Genomic DNA, 24,035 nt, shown 5'->3' on the forward strand with positions numbered 1-24,035 from the left:
GTGCGCAGGCTTCTCATTGCTGTGGCTTCTCTTGTCGCGGAGCATGAGTTCTAGGTTCACGGGCTTCAGTAGTTGCAGCATGTGGGCTCAGTAGTTGCGGCACATAAGCTCTAGAGCACAGGCTCAGTAGTTGTGGTGCACAGACTTAGTTGCTCTACAGCTTTTGGGATCTTCCCGGACTAGGGCTTGAGCCCATGTCCCCTGCATTGGCAGGCAGAGTCTTAACCACTGCACCACCAGGGAAGCCCTGGCATTAGGATTTCGACATATGAATTTGGGGTGACACAAACATTCAGCCCTAACCAATGGACATTTGAGTTGTTCTGAGTTCAGGGCTGTACATTTTGCTGCTGTGAACGTTCTTATATGAATCTCCTGGTACAGGTGAACATGAGTTTCTCTAGGGTTCGTGCCTATCTTTGGCATATGGACATCTTCAGCCTTAGTAGAGCATGCCAATCTCCCAAGCATCTCAAATTTAAGAAGCTCAAGGTGGAACTCCTGACCCCTCTAGCCTCCACCCGAACTTGTTCTCTCTCCGTTTTCTGGTCTTAATACAAAGCAGCACCACGCAACCAGTTCCCAGCCCCGCCCCCATGCCTCCCTTCCCATTACGCACGTGCACACACAACACACGCTCGCACATTCCACCTCCAGAATTCATCTTGGGCCCCCCTAGTTCTGTGCATCCCTCTGCTCCGGGCCCCCACACCCCTCTCCTGGTGGACTGCAGTAGCCTCTGCCGCATCCACTCTGCCCCCACCAGGCCCTTTTCCGTGGTCGCGTCCCTTCACACTTCCAGTCTTGCCTGCCATTGCCCTTGCCCACAAAGCACAGTAGAATGCCCATCTTGGCCCACCAGTGTCTGTGTACCCTGACCCCTGCTTACCTCTCCACCTCATCTCACCCCTCCCTCCCCTCCTGGGCTCATCCAGGTGTCCACCTGGCCGGCCCCTCCTCACCCTTCTGGTCTCAGATCAAATGCCACCTCTGCAGAGAAGCACCCCCCCCACTTCCTCCCTGCTGGACCACCCCACCTAAGGTGGCACAGCCCAGCCACTCGTTTTCTTAAAGAGTTATTTTGTTCACTGTTGGATCCCCAGAGGGGGTGACAGCACCTGGCACTCGGTACCGGTACCGGAATGTAATCTAGCGTGGAGGAGACAATCTGAGGGGCCCGCCCATCCTTAGATGGGCGGATCCTAATCGAGGGGAAGGATCTAGCGGCTAAGGTACAAACTTGGTTGCCTGGGAGACAGAGTCTAAGGGGCGGGGCCTCTTCCTAGGGGTAGGACGTCTGTAAAGAGTTTGGTTTTCAGGGGGCGTGTCCTGTGGGATTGAAGGTTTCTAAAGGGCGAGTCTGGTCCTAGGGGGCATGTCCGTCCATTGGAGGTGGTAGTTAAGATGCAGGGTTCCACTTAGATGAGATCTAAACCATCTCTGATATGAAAAGGGTCTTGCACCGTCTAAAGGACTCGAAATTTCTCAGGTGGAAGGAAAGATCTGCCTCTATTTAGGAGGCCTGTCCTAAATCAGAGGGGGAGGAATCCCCACCTACCTAAAGCCAAGGATCAGAAAATGAGACGGCAGTGGCTGACAGGACAAGGTTTATTGGGGTCCAGGAGACACTGGGGAGTGGGACAGGGGGCAAGGTCGAGGCTCACAGGGGGAAACCCCCTAGCCAAATCCCCCTTCCCCTTGCGGTTGGGAAGAACACAGAGACAAACTGACAGAGATGGAGAGAAAGACCAACAGGTGCTACAGCAGAGCGGGAGGGATACCCCAATGTCCCCCACCTCCCACTCGTGAGTTCACATAATGCGGAATGACGTGGACCTGCCCACACGCTAGAGGAAGGGAAGGAGTGTCTGCCGTGTGCGTTCTAAGGAGGGTGGGGCGCAGGTGGCAGCCTGGACCAGCCCATTCCAGTGGACAGGGCGTGGGGGTATGTGTATCTGGATCAGTCCATCCTACTGGGCGCAGGGATTTTGAACCAGGCTATTCTAGTTTTTGGGGTGGGGGAGATGATTAGATCCATTCCTTAGTAGGGGAGGGAGACCTAATTGGGGAAGGGGGTGAGGGCAGGGGGCGACTACCCTGGTCCTCTTTCCGCGTAGGGAATAAAGTCGGGGGAGGGGAGAGGCAGATTCCGGCTCTATCCTTTATCTGGGGGCACCAGTGACTCTGGTGGGTAGCATTTGGAGGGGATCCAGGGAAATCCGGGGACATGGTCCCCGCCCCCCCATTCTCCGGATCAAGGTCGTCGGAATGATGGCTCTTAGGGAGAGGGGCAGTCTTCCCTTGGGGGAGGGGTGCCCATCTTTTATTATTTGGGCCCTCAAGATGAGAAGTACTTGTGGAGACTCATTCCTAGGTCCCGCAGCTTAGGAGCCTACTGATTTGTGGGTGCTCAGCACGTATTCCAGGGGCCTGGAGCTTAGGAATCTCTCCATAGATCCGAGACCCTCGAGCTGAGGCATCTCTCCGTTTATTCACTGCCCCCCAGCTCAGGGGCCTGTGTGTTTGGCGGCTCCATGTCTCCAGCCAGGGTCCCCTCATCTCGGGGCCCGTGTCTGGGTCTGGAGGGCCGGGGCTTCCCTCGTGGTCCCTAGGTCTCTTGGCCCGGGCCCTGAGTCCAACCCTTGGGACGGGTGGTCTAGCGGAGGGCTCGCACGGCCTGGCCACGTCAGTCCATGCCCCGGTGCAGCTTCAGGTGCCTGGAGAGGTTGCTGAGCGTGATGAAGCCCTTGCCGCAGATGTGGCAGGGGAACGGCCGCTCGGTGCCATGCAGCAGCCGGTGGCGCTTGAGGTAGCACTCGTGGCGGAAGAACTTGCCGCACTCCAGGCACGGGAACGGCTTCTCGCCCGTGTGCACCAGCACGTGCCGCTCCAGGTCCCGCGGCGAGCGGAACAGCTTCTCGCACTCGGAGCAACCGAAGATCTTCTTGCCGCGGCCCGAGCCGGACGCAGGCTCCCCAGACGCGGGCTCCCTCTCCGGGGCGGGCGCCGCCGCCTCCTCCGCACCGCCTCCCTCGCCGTGGCTGGCGCGCCGGTGCTCCTCCAGGGCCGCCAGGGCCGCGTAGAGGGCCCCGCAGTGGCCGCAGCCGTAGGTCGCGGGGCGCGAGTGCGCCTCCAGGTGGCTGGCCAGCGCCGCCGCCGACGCGAAGAAGGTCCCGCAGTCGCACTGGTAGAGGGTGTCTTCCGACGGCTCGGCCGCGGCCGCGGGCGCAGGGGCCTCCCCGCCGCCCTCGGGGAGCAGCCCCCCCAGCTCGGGCACGCCGCCCCCGGCGCGGCCCAGGAGCAGCCTGCCGTCCCAGGCCGGCTGAGCCTCGCCCGCCTCCGCAGCGCCGCCCTCGCCGGCCTTCTCGGGCCCGGCGCCAGCCCCGGAGACCCAGGCCTGCGCGGGAGGCGCGCCCGGCCCCTGCAGGTCGTGGGTCAGCTTGTGCCTCTCCAGCAGCGCGGGGGCGTTGAAGTCGCGCTCACAGCGCGGACACTTGAAGGGCTTCACGTCGGTGTGCGCAGCCCAGTGGGCTGCCAGCTCGCGGCCCTGGTCGAAGCGCCGCGCGCAAGCACCGCACGCGAACGGAGGCAGTGAGGCCGCCGCGGCGGCCGCCGCCTCCGCCAGCCCCCAGCTCCCCGGGCCCGCGCCTGCACCCTCTGGGCCCTCTCCGCCGCCAGCCCCTGCGCCCCCGCACACCGAGCAGGGCCCCACGTTGCAGCAGACCGAGCAGGGAGCGCTCAGGGCGGGCAGGCCTGGGCCGGGCTGCAGGGGGGACGGGAGCACCCCACGGTGCTGGCGCTTGAGGTGGCGGCCCAGGCTGGAGCGCGAGGAGAAGCGGAGCTCGCAGACTAGGCAGCAGTAGGGCTTCTCGCCAGTGTGGACGACCTGGGAGGGCAGGAGGAAGAGCCCACCGTCAGGGCTGAGGGTCTAGCCCGCGGGACTGATTCTTGGCCTCCCAAAGAGATGCGGAGGAAGCTCCCTGCCAGGTCCACAGGGCCAAGATCTAGCTTCAACCCTCTCATTCTCGTTCTCTGCTTCCGGCCACGTTAGCATGCTTTTGGCCCCTCCAGCCTCAGGATCCTTGCACATGTTGCTCCCTTTGCCTGGAAGGCTGTTCCATGGTGGATTCCTGCTCTTCCTTCAGGTCTCAGCTCAAATATCACCTTGCCCTGACCTTCCCCCACCTTGTGTGGTAGCCCATAGCTCTCCCCTCTTTACTCCTACATATCAGATGGTTATTATTGCTGTTGTTGTTTTAACTTCCTTCCCAACGCTTCTCCTTTTTCAGATCATCCTTGCCTGTGTATCTGCTTTCTTGCTGATTGTCTACCTGGCTATGGACCACTCGCAATGGAATGTAAGTTCTCCGAAGGCGTGGACTTTATTGATTTCACCTTGGTATCCCAGGTGTTGGGAGCAGGGAAAACATTCAATAGGTAATTGCTGAGTAAAGGAATTAAGTACATACGTGGTAAATCTATCTTTAAAAACGGTAATGGAATGATGAGCACAAAGTTTTGCAGACGCTGGCATATGAGAAGGGGCACGGGAGAGGGGAGGTGCATAGCGGTGGGGCACATGTACTATGAATGTTTTAGTTCCTGGGTTGGGTGGAGACTGAAAGAGAAACAACTCATGCTTTGACTGGTCAGGGTGCTTCGATGGAGAGGGAAGGCGGGAGGTAGGGAGACAGAAATTTTCTTAGGGGCCAGCTGTCTGTTGCCCATAGTGGGTCCCCGGGGCTCCAAGGGCGAGTCCAGCCCAGGGAGGCCAGCTTGGGGCCGGCCTGCAGGACTCACCTGGTGGTGCAGCAGGCCGGTGGAGTCTCGGAACCCCTTGGGGCAGGCGGAGCAGCGGTAGGGCCGCTCGCCGGTGTGCGAGCGCAGGTGGTTGGCCAGGTTGAAGCTGTGCTTGAAGCCTTTGCCGCAGCGCGGGCACGCGTGGGGTTTGAGCGCAGTGTGCCGAGCGAAGTGGCGCCGCAGGTCCGAGCGGTAGCGGAAGCTCTTGCCACACTCACTGCAGTGAAACGGGACGCGGTGGGCAACAGCGGGCGGAGCCGGGACCGGGGCCGGGGCCGGGGCCGGGGCCGGGGCCGGGGGCGCTGGCAGCGGGCCGTCATCCATGGTGGCGTGGCGTGAAGGCAGTGGCGGGTGGGGGCTCTCTCTGGAGCGGGGAGACATGGAGTGGGGTGAGGGACCACGTCCCCATCAGCCTCCCCCTATCAGGCTCCTTGGACTCACAGACCTGTGAGGCCCGGCCTACTACCTTCGAAGCCACGCCCATCTACCCAAGCCACACCTACTGCCTTTTAAGCCCCTCCCACTTTCCTACAACCGCTTCCACCACTCATCTATCTTCCTAATCACTTCCAAGTCACTTCTAAGCCACTGAATGCTTTTAAGCCTCTCCCCTTCTTTGTGAATGAACTCCCGCCCAGCTCTAAGCCCCGCCAAATGTGGTTAAACCCCGCCCACTCGTGTTCAGGTCCCGCCTACCCCTTTCAAAGTCTCCACGTTGTTTCTGAAGCCTCTTATATGCCTTGACAAGCCTCTTCCCCTCTGAAAGCCACTCCCACTCTTTTTTGAAGATGAAAGTCATCTTCAGATGAAGATTGACGACATTCTTAGCCAATGACAGTATGAAAATTTGGGGCTAAGCGCACCTGAGTCAACCTTCCAGGGAGACCAGGACTAGTCCTGGAACCTTGGATAAAGCCAACTGATTCTCCTTCCATCTGCAAAATAGGAATAATGGGAGGACCTACCTCGTGGAGTGGTGGTGAGGACTAAGCAAATTTGTGGCCATGCATGCGGCGTGCTTACTGACGCTTGTGCACAGCAAAGACTCAACACGTAAGCTGTTTTGATCACCACTATCTGCTAAGTTCCTCCGAGTTTCCTCTTGAAGTCCCCCATCTCTTCCCCACTAAGATCCGCCTCCTGAACCCCACTCAAGTTTTCCTTTAAACTCAGCCTTTAAGTAAACCCCTTCCTTTCCAAGACCACCTGCCACTCTACCTCTCTTGCCATCTCAGCCCTTCCTCTGACACCCTCCCCATCCTAAGTCATTTCACCTGCAATATAAAGACTCCACTACGACGCCCCAAATTACACGCTTAAACCCCACCCCGCTATGTCCACCACTTCCTGAAAGCCACATCCCTAGACAAACTCCACCCCTTCTACTTTAAGCTCCTCCCACCTCCACACTGAAACCCTTTACCCCCCTCTGCCCCAATTAGGACCCTTCAACCTAGGGGCCCTCCTGCCATTCTCACTGAGCCACGCCCCTTTGTAAAACCTCACCCCTTTGCCTAAGCCCCTCCCACTTTCTACTCACAGTCCCGCCCATTTCCACTCTAAACCACGCCCACCTATTGCTCCGCCCCAGCCACCACTAAGCCCCGCCTCCTCCCCACCCAGTCGCCCGCGGGACTGAGCCCCCCTCCCCAGTCAGCTCGAGGACCCAGGCCCCTGGAGTCGGCCTTTTGTACCCCTCCCCCCTGTCCCTAAAAGGTGCGGCCCCGGGCGCCCGGGGCGGGGGCAGGTCAGGCTAGACCCGCAGTCGGGCGAGTCCACCTTGCTCGTACGGAGCGGGGGTTCTGGAGCCCTGAGGCGGCCCCGGGAGGCCGGGAAAGTCAGTCGGCTTTCCTCTTTAATTACTTACACCTCCCTCTGGGCGCCGACATTTTGGGCAGCGGGGGTAGCGTCACTTCCACCCGGGGGGCCCCTCGACTTCCGCCTCGGCTCCCTTCTCCCCCGCACTCCCCCTTTCTCCCGCCTTCTTGGCTTCCCTCCTCCCCGCCGCCCTCCCTTCTCTCTCTTTCCCGTCCCTTTCCCAGCTACTGGAGGTTCGAGAAGCCAGGGTGGCGCCATCTTGGGTGAGGGCATGGAGAAGGGGCGGGGCTTAGGGTGGCCCCCGGCGCCATACAGACTAAGGGCAACAAGCTCAGCGCGCGCGGCCTCCTCCCTGCGGTATCGACGCTGGCGGGTGTTAACATAGATGAGGGCTGACATGATTCCCTTTTCGCAGCCTCAGGCTCCTCCTGGGTAGGATGTAGAGTTGCATCAGGAGGAGAGAGAAATCGAAGTTCGCTGATCTGCGATAGAGATAGGAGGATAGAGCAGGCTCCATCTTGTGCTTAGGCTTCCAGTGGGCTTTGAAGCTAATCAGGAGCCATGTTAATTACGGGAATGAGGGGCCATTTTCCCGCTCTTTATCCTTTCGGTACCTTTCTTTGATTGGGTCACCCGGCTGGGTGCTTTGTGGGAGGAAAGACATTTCTGTGTGTTTGCGATGTGTTGGTGGGGTAATTTCCCGTTCGGGTCCAGCGAGGGCGACGGGTGCGCAGGCGCGGCTTGCCGACGGGGATGTGACCGGCTCTTAGGACCCAGCGGGTCCCCTTTGTGCCCCGCGGGCGCGGGCCCGACGGGGAGGGGAGGGGAGGGAGGGGCCAACCGGCATCCGCTCCGAGGGGCGGGGCAGTCCCGCGCGCGCGCGCCGCCGAGGGGCAGGGCCCCCTCGCCCCCGCCCTTTCCCACGCGCCGGCCCCGCGCCCCCGCGCGCGCACACTCGCGAGTCCAGGCGACATGCAAATGAGGTACCCAAGAGGCGGGGGGCCCGGGTTGGGGGAGAGGAGCGGAGGGAGGGGAGGCCCGGGGCCGCGCGCTCCTGGAGCGCGCCCCCCACCTGCTTCTGCTCTTGCGCTCGCTGAAGCGCGCGCGCCGACCTCGCGCCCCGCGGAGCCGGCCCGCCTGGGCGCGCGCGCGCAGACCCCCTTCCTGGCGGCCCTCGCCGTCCGCGGCCCGGCGCCGCTCATTGGCCGCCGCCCCCGCAGGGCCCGCCCCGCGCGGTCGGTGCTCACGGGCGCGCGCCTGCACCCGGGTGGAGGAGGGCGAGGGTCAGGGGCACCGTTCCAGAGACCCGTGTTCTAGTCCAGGCAACCCCAACCGAGCGAGCCGTGTGATCATGGAAAAGTGGCTGCCGTTCTCTGGACCTTAATCTGTGTGCTTGTTCCAGTGGGGTGCAGTGGCACCTGTAACCCCTAATCCTAACTGCACCTGTGCTCTCCTCCCCCTCCACTTTATTACTCTCCAGTCCCATGGTCCCAGACTTTGCTGCTGATGGTAGTGTTGGTGATGGTAGTTCATTTGGTGCTTACTATATATATGCCGACCGACAAGCCTGCTGTATCCATTTTACAGAGGTGGAAACTGGCTCAGATAGGCAAAGCCACTTGTTAATGAACGGTAGAGCTGGATTCAAACGCAGGACTAAGGGACCTGTGATGTCCTTTGGGTCCACTACCGCTCACTCCCTGGGCCACTGGGGTCCATGAGATCAAGTCTTGGCCCTGCCACGTACCGCCAGAGGGAGCTTGGGCAACTGATTTGACTTTCCTGTGCCTTGGTTTCCCCATTTGCAAAATGGGCGTGATATACCCTTACTCAGAGAGTTGGTGTGAGGCTTAGCTGCTCACCGTGATAATAAGAGCTAATATCTTCTAAGCACTTCCGTGTACTGAGCACTTTATGTGCGAGTGGGTGGAAATATTCATCCTGTTTTGCAAAAGGCTTAGCTGACGCTCAGAGAGGTGAGCACCTTGCCCAAGGCCACCACACAGAGAGGAAGTAACAGACTCAGGAATTGAACCCAGAACCTCTGGCTCCAGAGCTCACACTCTTTAACAGCTCTGACATATGTCCACATCCACAACTCAGGGGCAAACATCACCTGGGACCAGTCCCTTTCTTCTTCCAGTCCTGACCCCCCTTCTCTCCCTCTGTCACTTCTGTCAGAAGGAGGGACAAAAACATTTCTGAGGCCTCTGTAGCTCTTCTGTTTGATGGGTTCTCTGTTTTGAGGATCGAAATACTCGCCTGCACCCTCAGTTGGACTCTATCCTCCTTGGAAGATTTTTCTGTATTTTGGCTCAAGTTGACTCTGAATGTCTAGGAGGGGTTAGGGAGGTCTGGGAGACACCTGTGGGGCTCAGGGCAGTGCCTGTTTACCAACTGGTACAGAATTATCTTGCTATTTTGCCCACTAGCGTGGCTTTAATTGTGCGTCCAAGTGAATGTTGGCCACGCCCAGGTCGACAGACTCGGACCCAGGGATGGCGAGGTTTTGGGGGACGAGGGCGCTCCATACCCTCCTGCACTGACGGCTACCCCTTCTCTCCTCTTAGCCCGGCTCCAGTGCCCAGACCCAAGCCCCCCACTGCTCAATGGACACCCCCAGCCCAGACTCGTGGCCTTCGCCTTTGCCCGGGGAGGAAGAGAAACCTCTGGCCTTACCTCCTCCTGTTCCCCGGGGCCGCCGAGGCCGACGTCCCGGGGGGGCCACCTCCTCGAATCGGACTCTCAAGGCCTCCCTCCCTCGCAAGCGGGGCCGCCCCGCCAAGTCGGGGCAGGAGCCCCCACTGGCACAGGGGGTGACAGCCCCGGTGGGCAGCGGCGGTGGCAGTGACCTCCTGTTGATCGATGATCAGGGTGTGCCCTACACAGTCTCTGAAGGGTCAGTAGCAGGCGGGCCCGAGAGCTCTGGCCCTAAGAAGGCCCCGCACTTCTGCCCCGTGTGCCTTCGGGCCTTCCCCTACCTCTCCGACTTGGAGCGCCACAGTATCTCACACTCAGAGCTGAAGCCGCACGAGTGCAAGGATTGCGGCAAGACCTTCAAGCGGTCCAGCCACCTGCGGCGGCACTGCAACATCCATGCCGGCCTTCGGCCCTTCCGCTGCCCGCTCTGCCCCCGCCGCTTCCGAGAGGCGGGCGAGCTGGCCCACCACCACCGCGTCCACTCCGGGGAGCGCCCCTACCAGTGCCCCGTCTGCCGGCTGCGCTTCACCGAGGCCAACACGCTCCGGCGCCATGCCAGACGCAAGCACCCCGAGGCCATGGAGGCACCCCTGGGTCCTCGGGACCCAGGACCTGAACCACCGTGGGACGACGAGGGTATCCCGGCCACGGCAGGGGCCGATGAGGAGGAGCTGGAGGGGAAAGAGCTGGCTTGACCCCCACCCCCGGCCACCGCTCCCCAGGCCAGGTTTAGGGCTGGGCGTTCAGCTGGCACTGAACCTGGGCAGGGAAACTGGGACACACTCTTGTCTGGTAGTCTTCCTGTTGTGGGAGAAGCTCGAGGGTGAGGACGTCCACTTCTGGGTCCTGCAGCCTTCTGCCACCCTCCCTCGGACTGACAGGCCTGTGGAGGCAGGGGCTGTGGAAATAAATTTCTGCCTACTGGCTTCCTGTGTGTGTTCCGTGATGATCCCAGGGCTGGCGCCCCTTTTCTCCTCCCTTCAAATGTTCTTTCCCGCTGCACCGCCCCCTTGTCATGTGCCTCGTTAGCTTGGCGCTAAAGACTGGCTTAGGGGAAGACTTTGCCGCTTCTCCCATCTCCAGTGGACCTCAAAGCACTCCCTCTGAAGATCCACTCTTAAGTAAAACATTGAACCTTCTGTGCAAACGTGACTCTAGGTCCCCCGCCAACCCCCGGCGCCGTTCTAACCAGATTCCCGGAAATTCTGCAGCCACCACTTTGGCCCATCTCTGTCCTGGCACTGTTTGCAGAGAAACACTGAGTTGAGGGTTGTGTGCGGGACTGACCACTTTGGTAGGGCCGGAGGGGCGGGGCTAAGGACTCATGAGGCGGGGCTGAGGCTGAGGGGCGAGGCTTGTAGGGCAGTTAGGTGAGAACTGGGCGGGGCTGGCTGAGCTGGCTTGGGGCTTAAGGAGGTGTAAGGGTTGGCGGGCAGAAACTGAGAGCATTTAGAGGGAATGGATAGCGTTTATCTGAGGGGAGGGGTTTCAAGGGGAAACTGCAGGAGAGCAAGGTGTTAGGAGAGGTAGGACTTGAACTGTTAAGATGCTGAGCGGTGGGTATGACTGCTATGCAGGCCAAGGGGAGAAAAGGGGGTACCTAAGAGGAGTAAGGAAGGAAAGGCCCTGAGAGAGGGGTCGCTTAGGAGGAAGAGCTGAATAGAATCGGGCTTAGCTGCTTGAGGTGGGGCCGAGTTAGGGGCGAGGCTTACAGAGAGTATACGAGAGGGGCCGCGTAAGGTGTGGTAAAGCTGTGGTTCGAAACTTCAGCCTGCATCAGAATCACCTGAAGGGTATTTTAAAAACCCAGGTCCTTAGGCCCCACCCCCAGGGTCTCTGATTCCGGAAGTCAGAGGCAGGGGGATCTGAGAATTTACATTTCTAACAAATTCCCCTGGTGATGCCAATGCTACTGGTCTCCAAACCATACTTTGAGACCCACTGACTTCAGAGAACGCTTTGCAAGTTCGAGGCAGAATTAATTTAGCATGAAAGTCATGAGAGAGGTGGGACTTAAATGCTATGGACGGAAGGGGCGGGGCTTAGACGCAGGGGCGTGGTTCTGCCTAAGGAGCTCTGAGAGGAGGGGCTTATGAGGGAGAGCTGGAGTTCTAGAGATTAGGGGATTGGAGGCGGGGAAGAACAGGGTAAACTTCACGGGGCTGGGTCGAGGAGGACAGATTCTGAGACAATGGGTGGGGATTATGATAATTAAGCTCTGAAATAGGCGTGATTCGGGGACCAGGGTGGGGCTTAAATGTGAAATTTACACGAGGGGCGTGGCTTAACAGGATGTCCGGAGGATGTGGGCGGTGTCCTAAGAAGAGGCGGGCGCACAGGACGCAGGCGCACTATGCTCAGCTCAGCCACAGGAAGCGGCCGGGTCTTCCCCCGCCTGCTGTCCCGTGCCAACGCGCAGGCGCACTTCCCCTTCCCGGTCGCCGCCGCCGCCTCCTCTTTCCGCTGCTCCACGCCGGCGCCGCGGAGACGGGCGCGATTTCCGCTTCCGGGCGGGCGGGCAGGCGGGCGGCGCGGGGCTGCCGGGGAGGGGGAGGGGGCGGCACTTCCGGTCGGGCCCTCGGGTCTCCCCGGAGCGGCGGCGCCTCCTCCGCCTCCTCGGCCTCCTCCCGGCGGAGACCCCGGCGCCGGTGAGTGACGGGGCGCGTGGCCGGGGGTCCCGGGGGCAACGTGGGCGGGGGGCCCCGCCCTGGCCCGCCCTGGTCCCCAGAACGTTCCCATCAGTGCTTCTCCCGCCGAGCCCTCGCCGGGGGCCCCCCAGTGACTGCTCCCCCAAAAGACTACTCCAGATATCTCCCCATTAATGCCCCATGTAGGACAGCTGCCAGAGCGCCCTCATTCGTGGCGATCCCCCCAACTGCTGCCAGGGCCCCCCACTAAGGCTTTCTCATAGGATCCCTTCTACATACTCCCCCCCCCCCGTCATTGCTTCCTCCAAGACAGCCCCAAAAATGCCACCGGCATTGCCCGTCCCCATGCAGGGCAGCTGCCCGTGAACCCTCCCTTTAGTATCCCCTGTAGGTTGCCTCCAAAGAGGGTGGCATTAGTGCTTTTCGGCAGATCTGTCTCCCATTATCTCTGTCTACACACAACAGCCCCCAAAGCTCCTAACCAGCACCCCCCCAACGCCCCCTTCATTAGTGTAAAAATACTTTGCATCCTGGTCAGTGGCCAAGAATGCCTTTTTTCCTTCTCCAATTCCCCCCCCCAATAATTCCCCTTGAGAATAATCCTTTCAATCACCGACACCCCTCACCCGTCCCCCCCATAAACAGCTCCGTCTAGAGTTGTGCTCTCACACCCACATCCTCTCCCCCTTTAGGTAGAAATAGCTGCCAGTTTAGCCCCAGGCTCCCATGAAACACTCTCACCCCACCCTCCTCCGGGTCAGCTCCTGTCTGCTGTCTTCCCACAGAGCAGTGCCCTACGTGAGGCTTTACCTCTCAGGATGCTGTCTTCCCCTGCCCCTGACAGCTCTCATCCTGACCTTCCACTTCCCACTCCCTTCTCCTGGACTCCCTGAGGAAGACTCCCAGCTCCACTAGGCCATGACTTCTTTTTTCCTTAGACATTCATTCATTCGCTCTTTACAGAATGAATATTCACTGTTCTAGGTCCAGGACGTATATCCATGAAAGAGAGAGACACACACAGTCTTTGTTTTGTGGGTCTTTACAGTGTAGTTGAGGAGACATCAAAAGCAAGCAAACAAACAAGACCAATGCTGTTTTCTGGGTTTTCTGAGTCTTATGAGCTACTTCAGAGGTGAAACCTGAATTAGCAGAGGCAACTTCGCCATGTAAAGATGTGGGTGAACTGTTCCAGGCATCCAGGCAGAGGAAGAGCACGTGCAAAGGCCCTGAGGTGGCCGTGATCGTGATGATCAGAGGGGCGGCAGGGGAGGCCAGTGAGGTTGGAGCAGAGGAATTGAAGGGAAGAATGAGGGGAGAGAAGGTTTGATCTCATAGGGCCTTAGAAGTGAGGGCATTGTGATCAGTCACCTGGCCTTTGTCAGCTCTACAGAGCCCAGAATGTTCTTCATTTGTTCATTCTTTGTTCGACAACTGTTTAATGAACACCTATACACACTGGGGATGCAGCAGAGAACAAAACAGACAAAAACCCCTGTCTTGGTGGAGTGTATATGCCAGTTCATGGTGCACAAAATTAAAAAGCAAACTACAAATGTTTGTGTGAAGAAAATACAGTAGGATAAGGGCATAGAGTTACAGGGGCTGCGGTGTCAGAGGGCGTGGCAGGAAGGCCTCTTCCAAGAGATTCCTATGATCCTCTTGTCACCCCGCCCCCCCCCCAGAAAACCACACACCAGAAAGTTACACCTGTGTGTAAACTCCTCTCTTGGACAGCTGTGGCCCACCAGGGGGCTGCCTTACTGCTCCCCTCCCCTGAGAGTGAAATGGTTACAAGGATGAGCCCTGGATCCCACCAGCCGTCATACCTCTGAGCAAACTATTCCATTTCCCAGGCTTCATTCATTCACTTATTTAAAAAATACTTGAGACAGGCCCTGTTCTAGGTCCTGGGGATAGAGCAGTGAACAAAACAGGTACAAAATCTTGCCTGCTTGGACCACCCCCCCCGCCCAGAGCGGGAGCCCAACAGCAAGAAGACAGACAAACAGACCATATGGTTTGTCAGATGATGCTGACAGGAAAGGAGAGAAAGGAAGGGGGCTGGGGTGAGCAGGAGTGTTGGTTTGGGTGACAGGTTACAGTGGTCTTGGAGCGCCTCCCTGAGAAGACAGCATCTGAGCAAAGACGTGGAGGAGGTGAGGGAGCGAGAGCCTTCCAGGCAGAAGCAACAGCCAGTGCAAAGGCCCTGGATCAGGAATAGAGCTGGCACGTTGGTGGAGCAGCCAGGAAGCTGCTGGAGCTGTGGAGGTCATCTCTGACCCGCTTTAAGATGGTGTCACTGAAGGTTTTGAGTGGAGGAGTGACAGTGACATGGTTTGGCCTTAGTCCTCCTGTCTACTAAATGTGAACAGTAGTAATGCTTATCTTATGAGTCTGTTGTGAAGTCTGCTTGAGACAAGCCACATAAGACGCCTAGTGCGGTGCTAGTTAGCTTCAGTAAATGCCAGTGGCTAGTCCTGGGGCTGAGTGCCAGGGAAGTGGATGGGGCAAAGTATATTTCCAGTATAAGGTGGAGAGAGGGCTTTCCTTTATTTTGGAGAGAGAAATACCCGAAGACAGCATGGGAATTCCCTGGCGGTCCAGTGATTAGGACTCCACTGCTGTGGGCCCGGGTTCGATCCCTGGTCGGAGCTAAGATCCCACAAGCCACGCAGTGCGGCCAAAAAAAAAAAAAAAAAAAAGGAAAGACAGGATGTTGTAAGGGTAACAGCGCGTACTCTGGAACCCCACTGCTTGCCTTCAACTCCTGGCTTTGCCACTTGTTAGTGGTATGACTTTAGGAGATTAATTGACCTCTCTGGCCCTCAGTCTCTTCCTCTCTAAAATGGGGTTAATAATCCTAACCATCTTTTAGGGTTATTGGGAAGATTCATTGAGTCGACACATGTAAAGGATTTAGGAGGGTACTGGGCATGTAAAAAGCACTTGGTTCAGTGTTACATGTTACTATATGTTACTATTATTGTTATTACAGACTAGAGTTTCATCACAAGGCAGCTTTGTCGTACCAGAATGGCCCACAGTTCCTGGCATCAGAGAGACCTGGAATCTCATACTTGCTTGCCCCTCCACTGGCTACATGACCTTAGGGAAATGACCCCCACTTCTCCTCAGTTTCCCTACATATAAAATGGGTCCAGTAATGGTACAGCACTATTATCAGGCATCAAGGTGATGGTACATGTGAAGCTGGTCAGACAATAAACACGAGCTGTCATGACTGCGAACGCGGTTGCTGTGGGACTCCTGCCCCTTGGGAGGGGCTCCCCCCATCACACCACTCTGTGCATGAAATCCATGGCACATCTCCCCTTAGAAAGGTAGCAGTTTGAGGCTCGGGTCCCCTGAGAAAGGAAATGTCTCTCATTTACCATTGGAAATAATTGTGGGCCTGAGCAGTTGTGTCCCCCAGTAACACCCCCTGTGCCTCTCCCAGCAGCAGTCCTTCAGCAGCTGCCCACCTGCCCTTGGGGCCCTCTTTGTAACATCACTTCCACCAGAATTCATTCTCCTGGGAACACCCTGCCAACATTAGCTGCATCTCCACTAAATGTCCCCCTTCCTCCCTCAGGTAGATCTGGTCAGCATAGTCTCATCCCTTCACTCATTCAACAAATACGTATCAGTAGACATTTACAGCTATAAATTTATCTCTGAGCACAGCTTTAGCTGCATCTCCTGTTTTGGTATGTTGCTTTTCCATTTCTTGTTCATCTAATTTCCCTTGTGATCTCATTGTAGACCCTCTGGTGATTTGGGAGGGTGCTGTTTAATTCCCACATTTCAGCAAATATTTATCAAGTACCCACACTGTGCCAGGTGCTGTGCTAGGTGCTAGGGGCCCAGTGGTGAACAAGACAGGCCAAGTCTTCACTCTCTTAGGTGAGGAGGCCAGACAGTAAATACATAGCAAAGGAAATATATGCAATAAGTTGGTGGCAATGACTGTGGTGAAAACAATGCAGCAGGATGAGGGGCTGGTGAGCGGTGGGGTTAGAGGTATTCCCTCTCTTGGAGATGACACCTGAGCAGAGACCTGAAGGAGGCACGGGAGGGAGCCTTGAGGTCTGGGGAAGAATGTTCCAGGCAAGAGGGAACGGCCTCACCACATCACTTCTCCATCTGTTCAGGATGGTAAATACCTCCCCCAGCCACCTGGCCCCTTCTATGAATGTCCCTCATAATGCGGACAGCACCCCCAAATAAGGCTCCTGTCCCCACAGTTCCACCCTCCCCTTCGTCCTCCTCAGGGAACAATCCTGTATGTGTGTGTGGTGGCGGTGGTGGTAGTGGTGGGGTCCAGCCACAAACTTGCTCTGTGACCTTGGCCCAGTCACGTGCCCTCTCTGTGCCTCTGTTTTGTCAAATGGGGATAACAACAGTCCCTGTGTCATAGTCTCATAGAACTGTGGTGGGGATTCAGTGAGTTCGTGTGCGTGACCTGCTTGGAAGGGTGCTGGCCTGTGGGAAATGCCCCGGTAGAGCTAGCTGTTAACATGTGCTCTGATGGAGGCGAGCCAGGGCGGGGCTTCCTTCCTGGGACCCCCTCCCCCCATGCCCCACCGTAACACCCTAATGCTCCCCTACTCCGTGCACCCTTGCTCCATGTACTTTCTCCCTGTCCCCCAGCCCAGTCCAGCACTGTCTGCCAGAGTCAGGTTCTGCCCACAGGCTTCCACGAGCACCCAGGCTCTCCTCTGCTGCTTCCGGAGATCAGCTTAACTAGGGGAGTGTGAAGGCCATAGGATGTTGAGTCTCATCCAGGGACACCCAGAGCTGGAGGCTAAAGATACTGACCTCTGGGCAGGGGAGGAGGAGGCACTCTCCTTTCACCTGTCTGGGGAGACAGTCAGCCAGATGGATGGGGGCTGATGGGCCCTGGCGTTGGTAGCCCCCGCTGACCCCTGTGGTGGGCTGGGCGCAGAGCCAGGCCCCCAGCGAAGGGGGATGGCGGCCAAGAATCATGGCAGACCTTGTGGGCCCTCCTCCCACCGGCCCGCCACCCGCTTAGTGGAGGCGTTGCCCGAGGTCCCTGGTGGGTCTGAGGCTCAGATCAGTTGCAGGAGACGAGGTTGGGGGGGTGGGTAGACAGACATGGACAGCTGCAGCCTGAGAGTCCTGTAAAGGAGGCGCCCAGAGAGTAACTGCCATCCTGGAGGGAGCAGGAACCCCGCCCCCCCAGGGGCGAGGACAGGAACCCATGCTCCCGGAGCATCTGCCGTCAGGCTCCTCCCAGCTGTGCGATGTCACTGGAGGTACAGATAGCTCCAGGGGCTGAACGAGCTCTGCCAACGGCTGTGTCTCCTTACCTCCTATTTCAGCACCCTTAAGCCCCCCTGCCTTCTGGGGGTCACCGCCCCCTTTTAGAAGTGGAGAGGGTGTGGGTCAGGAAGGAGACGGGACTTGAACCCAGGGCCAGGGCCCACGTGTTTCCTGCTGTGTCAGGCTGCCCAGCTGCGCTGCTGAACTTGTTCTTCCCAGGCAAGCAGAGTCTCCTTCCTACCTAGTAAGAAGAAGAGTACAAGAATGCCCCCTCCCCACACTGACTTCACCCCAGCTGTCCTCATTGGTCCTGACTTTCTCTTCGTGCTACTGGCAGTGAGGGTGCTAACCAGAACCCCGTCCAGCGTGCCGGGAAGCATCCACCGTACACACATAGCTCGCTGGAGCCTCACGGCAGCCCTGGAGGTAGCGATGTGCTCCGTCACCTTCATTTGTAGATGAGGAAATGCAGGCACAGAGAGGCTCGGGAACTTGTCCGTGGTCACACAGCCAGAGAATGGCAGGGCTTAGACTCAGATCTGGCATTCTGGCTCCAGAGGCCACCCTCTTAACCGCTCTGATGGAAACTTATTATCATTTGACAAGGCAAAACCTGACGGGATTGAGAGCAGGGGGCTGGGGATAGTGTGTGTGTGTTGGGGGGGAGGGGGCTACAGAGCAGAGGGCCTGGGGGGACCCAGAGTGGAGGCCTGAGAGAGTGTGCACGAGGGACGGAGAGCAGAAGCCAGGGATGCTGGAAGAACTAGAATCTGAGGAGAGGAAGTCGGGGGCCTGCAGGGTCTGCAGGATGGATAGAGATGTGTGAGAAGCCTAGAAAAAAGGGGAGAGAGAGAAGGCATCCGAGAAACAGGAGGGGGACGAGGAGCGAAGAGGACTCAGAAAGGGGGCAGGCCAAGGGGGAGAGGTCAGTGGGGCCAGCGGAGCCAAGAGGAAGGCTGGCCCGTGGGGTGGAAGGACTGAGGGCGGGGCGAGCAAGGCTGGACGAGGAGGGAGCCGGCTCTCGAGCCCGTGGGTGTGCGTCTTCCAGTGCCCGCAGCTGGGGGACCCCGCGCGAGGCCCTGCCTCCTCAGCCCCGTCCTCCTCTCTGCAGGGTCCCCCATCTCCCACCCGCCCAGGATGGAGGCCAACGCGGCGGGCAGCGGCGCCGGGGGCGGCGGGAGCAGCGGCCTAGGGGGTGAGGACGGGGTTCACTTCCAGAGCTACCCCTTCGACTTCCTGGAGTTCCTCAACCACCAGCGCTTCGAGCCCATGGAACTGTACGGGGAGCACGCCAAGGCGGTGGCGGCGCTGCCCTGCGCCCCCGGGCCCCCGCCGCAGCCGCCGCCGCAGCCGCCGCCCCCGCAGTACGACTACCCGCCCCAGTCCACCTTCAAACCCAAGGCCGAGGTGCCCTCCTCATCCTCGTCGTCCTCGTCGTCCTCTTCGTCGTCGTCCTCCCAAGCCAAGAAGCCCGACCCGCCCCTGCCGCCCGCCTTCGGGGCGCCCCCTCCTCCGCTCTTCGATGCCGCCTTCCCGGCCCCGCAGTGGGGCATCGTTGACCTCTCGGGACACCAGCACCTGTTCGGGAACCTGAAGCGCGGAGGGCCGGCATCCGGGCCGGGGGCGACGCCGGGGCTAGCTGCCCCCACGGGGACGCCCGGGCCGCTCCCCGCGCCCTCGCAGACGCCGCCGGGCCCCACCGCGGGGGCGGCCTGCGATCCAGCCAAGGACGACAAGGGCTACTTCCGGAGGCTGAAGTACCTGATGGAGCGGCGCTTCCCCTGCGGCGTGTGCCAGAAGTCCTTCAAGCAGTCCTCGCACCTGGTCCAGCACATGCTAGTGCACTCGGGGGAGAGGCCATACGAGTGCGGCGTCTGCGGCCGCACCTACAACCACGTCTCCAGCCTCATCCGCCACCGCCGCTGCCACAAGGACGTGCCGCCGGCCGCGGGGGGCCCGCAGCAGCCAGGCGCGCCGCTCCCACCGCTGGGCCTGCCCGCGCCCGCGCCCGCCGCCGCCGCCACCTCGGCGTCCTCCGGCCCCCTGGCCACGCCCGCCGCCCCCGCCGACGGCAACGCGACCCCCGCCGCCCCTGCGGGTCTGGGGGTGCCCCCTCCGGCGGCGGCGGTGGCAGCGGGGGGCGGCGACGGCCCGTTCGCCTGCACGCTCTGCTGGAAGGTGTTCAAGAAGCCCAGCCACCTGCACCAGCACCAGATCATCCACACGGGCGAGAAGCCCTTCTCGTGCTCCGTGTGCAGCAAGAGCTTCAACCGCAGGGAGAGCCTCAAGCGGCACGTGAAGACGCACTCGGCCGACCTGCTGCGTCTGCCCTGCGGCATCTGCGGGAAGGCCTTCCGCGACGCTGCCTACCTGCTCAAGCACCAGGCGGCCCACGCGGGCGCGGGCGCGGCGGGGCCGAGGCCCGTGTACCCCTGCGACCTGTGCGGCAAGTCCTACTCGGCGCCCCAGAGCCTGCTGCGGCACAAGGCGGCCCACGCCCCGCCCGCGGCCCCTGATGCGCCCAAGGACGCGACGGCCTCCGTCCCGCAGCCCCCGCCCACCTTCCCCTCGGGACCCTACCTCCTACCCCCCGACCCCCCGGCCACAGACAGCGAGAAGGCGGCCGCGGCCGCGGCGGCGGTGGTGTACGGCGCCGTGCCCGTCCCGCTCCTGGGCGCTCACCCGCTGCTGCTCGGCGGGGCCGGTACCAGCGGGGCTGGAGCCTCGGGCGCCAGCGTCCCCGGCAAGACGTTCTGCTGCGGCATCTGCGGGCGCGGCTTCGGGCGCCGCGAGACCCTGAAGCGCCACGAGCGCATCCACACGGGCGAGAAGCCCCACCAGTGCCCGGTGTGCGGGAAGCGCTTCCGCGAGTCCTTCCACTTGAGCAAACACCACGTGGTGCACACCCGCGAGCGGCCCTACAAGTGCGAGCTGTGCGGCAAGGTCTTCGGCTACCCGCAGAGCCTCACCCGCCACCGCCAGGTGCACCGGCTCCAGCTGCCCTGCGCCCTGGCCGGGGCCGCCGGCCTCCCTGCCAGCCAGGGCGCGGCGGGGGCCTGTGGCCCGGGCGCTTCGGCCACGTCCGGGGGCGCCGCCGATGGACTGAGCTATGCCTGCTCGGACTGCGGCGAGCACTTCCCGGACCTCTTCCACGTCATGAGCCACAAGGAGGCGCACATGGCGGAGAAGCCGTACGGCTGCGACGCCTGCGGCAAGACGTTCGGCTTCATCGAGAACCTCATGTGGCACAAGCTGGTCCACCAGGCTGCTCCCGAGCGCCTGCTCCCGCCCGCGCCCGGCGGCCCGCAGCCCTCGGATGGCTCCAGCAGTACCGATGCGGCCAACGTGCTGGACAACGGGCTGGCCGGGGAGGTGGGGGCGGCCGTGGCGGCGCTGGCAGGGGTGTCTGGGGGCGACGATGCGAGCGGGGCGACGGTGGCCGGGGGCGGCGGGGCCGCTGGTGCGGGCCCCGAGCGCTTCAGTTGTGCCACGTGCGGCCAGAGCTTCAAGCACTTCCTGGGCCTCGTGACTCACAAGTACGTGCACCTGGTGCGGCGGACCCTGGGCTGCGGCCTCTGCGGCCAGAGCTTCGCGGGTGCCTACGACCTGCTCCTGCATCGCCGCAGCCACCGGCAGAAGCGGGGCTTCCGCTGCCCGGTGTGCGGCAAGCGCTTCTGGGAGGCGGCCCTGCTGATGCGCCACCAGCGCTGCCACACGGAGCAGCGGCCCTACCGGTGCGGCGTGTGTGGCCGAGGCTTCCTGCGCTCCTGGTACCTGCGGCAGCACCGCGTGGTGCACACGGGCGAGCGGGCCTTCAAGTGCGGCGTGTGCGCCAAGCGCTTCGCGCAGTCGTCCAGCCTGGCGGAGCATCGGCGGCTGCACGCGGTGGCCCGGCCCCAGCGCTGCGGCGCCTGCGGCAAGACCTTCCGCTACCGCTCCAACCTGCTGGAGCACCAGCGGCTGCACCTGGGCGAGCGCGCCTACCGCTGCGAGCACTGCGGCAAGGGCTTCTTCTACCTGAGCTCCGTGCTGCGCCACCAGCGCGCGCACGAGCCGCCGCGGCCCGAGCTCCGCTGTCCCGCCTGCCTCAAGGCCTTCAAGGATCCTGGCTACTTCCGCAAGCACCTGGCGGCTCACCAGGGCGGCCGGCCCTTCCGCTGCTCCTCCTGCGGTGAGGGTTTCGCCAACACCTACGGCCTCAAGAAACACCGCCTGGCCCACAAGGCCGAGGGCCTCGGGGGGCCTGGAGCAGGGACGGGCACCTTGCCCGGGAAGGATGCCTGACCAGGGCGGGGGGGTGCTTCCCATCTGCCACTCCAATCAGGTGTCCCCTTTCGGACTCGCCCCTTCGGGAGGCTGATCAGACTCTTTCCCCTCCTCTCTTTGTCCCATCCATCCTTCAGAACTTCAGACAGACTAGCCTCCTTCAAGGCCCATGTCATGCAAACGCAAGCCTGAACCACTCCCGTCTGGACCTCTCTGGCCCCCTTCTCCTCCTATCAAGACTCTGAACTTGATCCTCCGTCCAGCCCCGTTTTGTAGCCCTCATCAGCCCCCTGCCCCAGCAGCTGTTCGGTCCCCCAATAAGCTTGGTGGAGATGGGCCTGAACTGCCCCTCCCCCTTCCTTTGGAATCTGGCCGGACAGTGGAGTACGAGCAGTTTGGGAGGGCACAAGGGGGGACTGGGCGCTCTTGGTTCGTGGGGGTGGGGGGCGGGTGGCAGACGCGGCTTGTACAGAGCGGAGAATAATAAATCTTATCAACAGGGCCGCTGGAGTCCTTTCTTGCCTCCCAGGGGGAGGGGATTAAGCACTGACAAACCGAAGGTCGAGAACTTTTGTTTTCCTGGGATTTCAGTTTCCTGACACCTCCTGCCTCACCCTCGCTCTCTCTGCTTTTCCTCCTTCAGCTGGTAGTTACCACGGGTTCACCATATCCAGGCTCTAGGCTTCCAGTCGGGCAAGTGGGAGATGAACAAAACAGGTAAGTCGCTGTTTTCGGGAACTGACGATGTGCCTGGACTCCTTCGCCTTCAAGAAGCTTTTGGCATTTGTTCACTCAGCCAACATTTCCCCAAGGCCCCTGTCTGCCAGGTCCTTCGATGGACTCTGGGGAAACATGAATTGGACGTGTTCCTTGCCCTCGAGTGAGATGGAAAAGAACCGGTAAGCCATTACTGGGTTCCAGCCTTGTGCAGACGCGTGTTTATTATACAGCTCGCTCATAGTAACCTCTCCCTCCAGGGTGACGTAGGGGAGCTTCAAAAGCCCTTTCACAGCCCTCATTTTGGTTCTTGGAACAGTGAAATATATGACCTGCAAGGTTCATGTAGTTATCCTACTTGTCGGAAGAGGATGCTGAGGTCGTAGAGAAGAAAGAGGCTCCAAAGATACCTAAGAAGTTCGTGGTAGCACTGGGACTACAGTCCGGGGTCCCTCAATACTGAAACCTGAAGACAAAGCCGGTTCAGGGGGCACTGCCTGGGCGAGTCCGGTTTGACCCACGAGAGGGCGGCAGTGTGGCCACCATGCTCTAAGGCTGGAGATCCAGCAGGCGACAGACCTCGTACCAGGGCTCAAAAGTCACATGGATGTGGAACACCATAAAGGACATGGAAGTTTCACCGGGGGCTGAGAGCATGGAAGAGTCACTTTATCAGACTAGGGGACTAACCGAGCTTCCTGGAGGAGAACGATGCCCGAAGGACGACAGAGCCACAGGAGCTTGCCAGGTAAAGTGGGCAAAGAATTCCAGGTGGAGGGTTTTGTGTGTCCAGCTCAACCCAGCTGTTCCAGAGAATTTCAAATAGGTTGGTATGGTTTGAGAGGCTGGTGGTAGGAGACTGGATCCTGAAGGGCCATGAATTCCAAATAGCGGAGCTTGGGTGATCTTGTGGGCTGGAAGCTGGGGCTGGAAGCTGGCAGCTGCTGGATATAAGACACTGACACATTTGGTTTAGCCCATACATTTAAGAAAAGAAAAGGCTGAGTTAGTTGCCAACGTTTGAAAATCAAGAGATTTTACATAATAGGAACTAATTCAGCTTCTGAAAAATTTGGAAGATCTAGCAACACAGCCTGCACCCTCCCAGGACCAAGCAGCCGTGGCTCTCTTTGGACGTGGCATATATTCTCCAGTTTGCTGCCATTTCCCTAGCGTTCTCAAATCCCAATGCTGGGCCCAAGTGTCAGTGGTTCGATCTCACCTCGCCGGTCCTGGTGTTTCCCCTCAAACCCGGCCACCTCCCTCACTTAGTTACACTGCCACCACAGTTCCTGTAGGCACTCACATTTGGAATCCCTTCTCACGGCCACAAGGAGCTGTGGGTTGGTGACAAGGTTGGGATCTGAGTTTTGGAAGGATGGATCCACGTGGCCACAGTATGGAGAATGAAGCGGGCAGGGCGTGGACGTGTGAGACCACTGTCGGCTTGGTCTACAAGAGTAGTGATGATGAAAAGAAGCGTTCAGATTCCGAAGACATTTGACTCAACAGCGGGAAATTGATAGGGAGTCGGATAAATGGATGGAGGATGAAAAAGACTCAAGGAACCTGCCAAGGCTTCTAGCTTGGGTGGTGATGCCAGTGATGGGAAACATGGGCGCTTCCTTGGTAAAAACTGAATTCTGTTCCCCTTATGAGTTGTCTGTGGGACAGCTTATGGGGGTGTTGGGTGGACAGGAAGGGGTGCGAATCCAGGGCTCTCCCTTCTTTAGTATCCTGACACAGGAGTCCCTTTGTTTTGCCAAACTTCCCTGACCCCCAATCCCAGAGCTGAACGAT

At 59.8% G+C, this 24,035-nt stretch overlaps 3 protein-coding genes across 19 annotated transcripts; 2 read left to right on the plus strand and 1 right to left on the minus strand.

The window, feature by feature from the left end:
- Window positions 1–1,590: 1,590 nt before the first annotated feature.
- On the minus strand, window positions 1,591–6,876 carry FIZ1 (FLT3 interacting zinc finger 1; the record flags this gene model as incomplete). Of its 4 annotated transcripts, none has more annotated exons than XM_081215752.1 (4): window positions 1,591–3,886; window positions 4,801–5,164; window positions 5,664–5,735; window positions 6,668–6,728. In XM_081215752.1, 2 exons carry the CDS (start codon window positions 5,122–5,124, stop codon window positions 2,687–2,689), a joined length of 1,524 nt encoding a protein of 507 aa, XP_081071878.1. In that variant the 3' UTR covers window positions 1,591–2,686. The 4 variants fall into 4 exon arrangements, with proteins under 4 accessions (XP_081071878.1, XP_081071877.1, XP_081071875.1 ...); XM_081215751.1 differs by having other exon boundaries at window positions 5,497–5,735; XM_081215749.1 differs by lacking the exon at window positions 5,664–5,735 and having other exon boundaries at window positions 6,668–6,876.
- Window positions 4,327–10,244, plus strand: ZNF524 (zinc finger protein 524). Of its 5 annotated transcripts, none has more exons than XM_081215753.1 (2): window positions 4,327–4,358; window positions 9,189–10,244. In XM_081215753.1, the coding sequence occupies exons 1-2, from the start codon at window positions 4,338–4,340 to the stop codon at window positions 10,011–10,013; spliced, it is 846 nt and encodes a 281-aa protein (XP_081071879.1). In that variant the 5' UTR covers window positions 4,327–4,337; the 3' UTR covers window positions 10,014–10,244. The 5 variants fall into 5 exon arrangements, with proteins under 5 accessions (XP_081071879.1, XP_081071880.1, XP_081071882.1 ...); XM_081215754.1 differs by lacking the exon at window positions 4,327–4,358 and adding an exon at window positions 5,764–5,853; XM_081215756.1 differs by lacking the exon at window positions 4,327–4,358 and adding an exon at window positions 6,827–6,881.
- A 1,593-nt stretch (window positions 10,245–11,837) lies between these two features.
- On the plus strand, window positions 11,838–21,948 carry ZNF865 (zinc finger protein 865). Of its 10 annotated transcripts, none has more exons than XM_081215907.1 (3): window positions 11,838–11,966; window positions 12,951–13,101; window positions 18,364–21,948. In XM_081215907.1, the coding sequence occupies exons 2-3, from the start codon at window positions 13,086–13,088 to the stop codon at window positions 21,534–21,536; spliced, it is 3,189 nt and encodes a 1,062-aa protein (XP_081072033.1). In that variant the 5' UTR covers window positions 11,838–11,966; window positions 12,951–13,085; the 3' UTR covers window positions 21,537–21,948. The 10 variants fall into 10 exon arrangements, with proteins under 10 accessions (XP_081072033.1, XP_081072038.1, XP_081072037.1 ...); XM_081215912.1 differs by lacking the exon at window positions 12,951–13,101 and adding an exon at window positions 17,498–17,678; XM_081215911.1 differs by lacking the exon at window positions 12,951–13,101 and adding an exon at window positions 17,590–17,678.
- Window positions 21,949–24,035: the final 2,087 nt, after the last annotated feature.

This window comes from Mesoplodon bidens, assembly GCF_964165515.1.
Source record: "Mesoplodon bidens genome assembly, chromosome: 18".
NCBI classification, from domain to species: Eukaryota; Metazoa; Chordata; class Mammalia; order Artiodactyla; family Ziphiidae; genus Mesoplodon; species Mesoplodon bidens.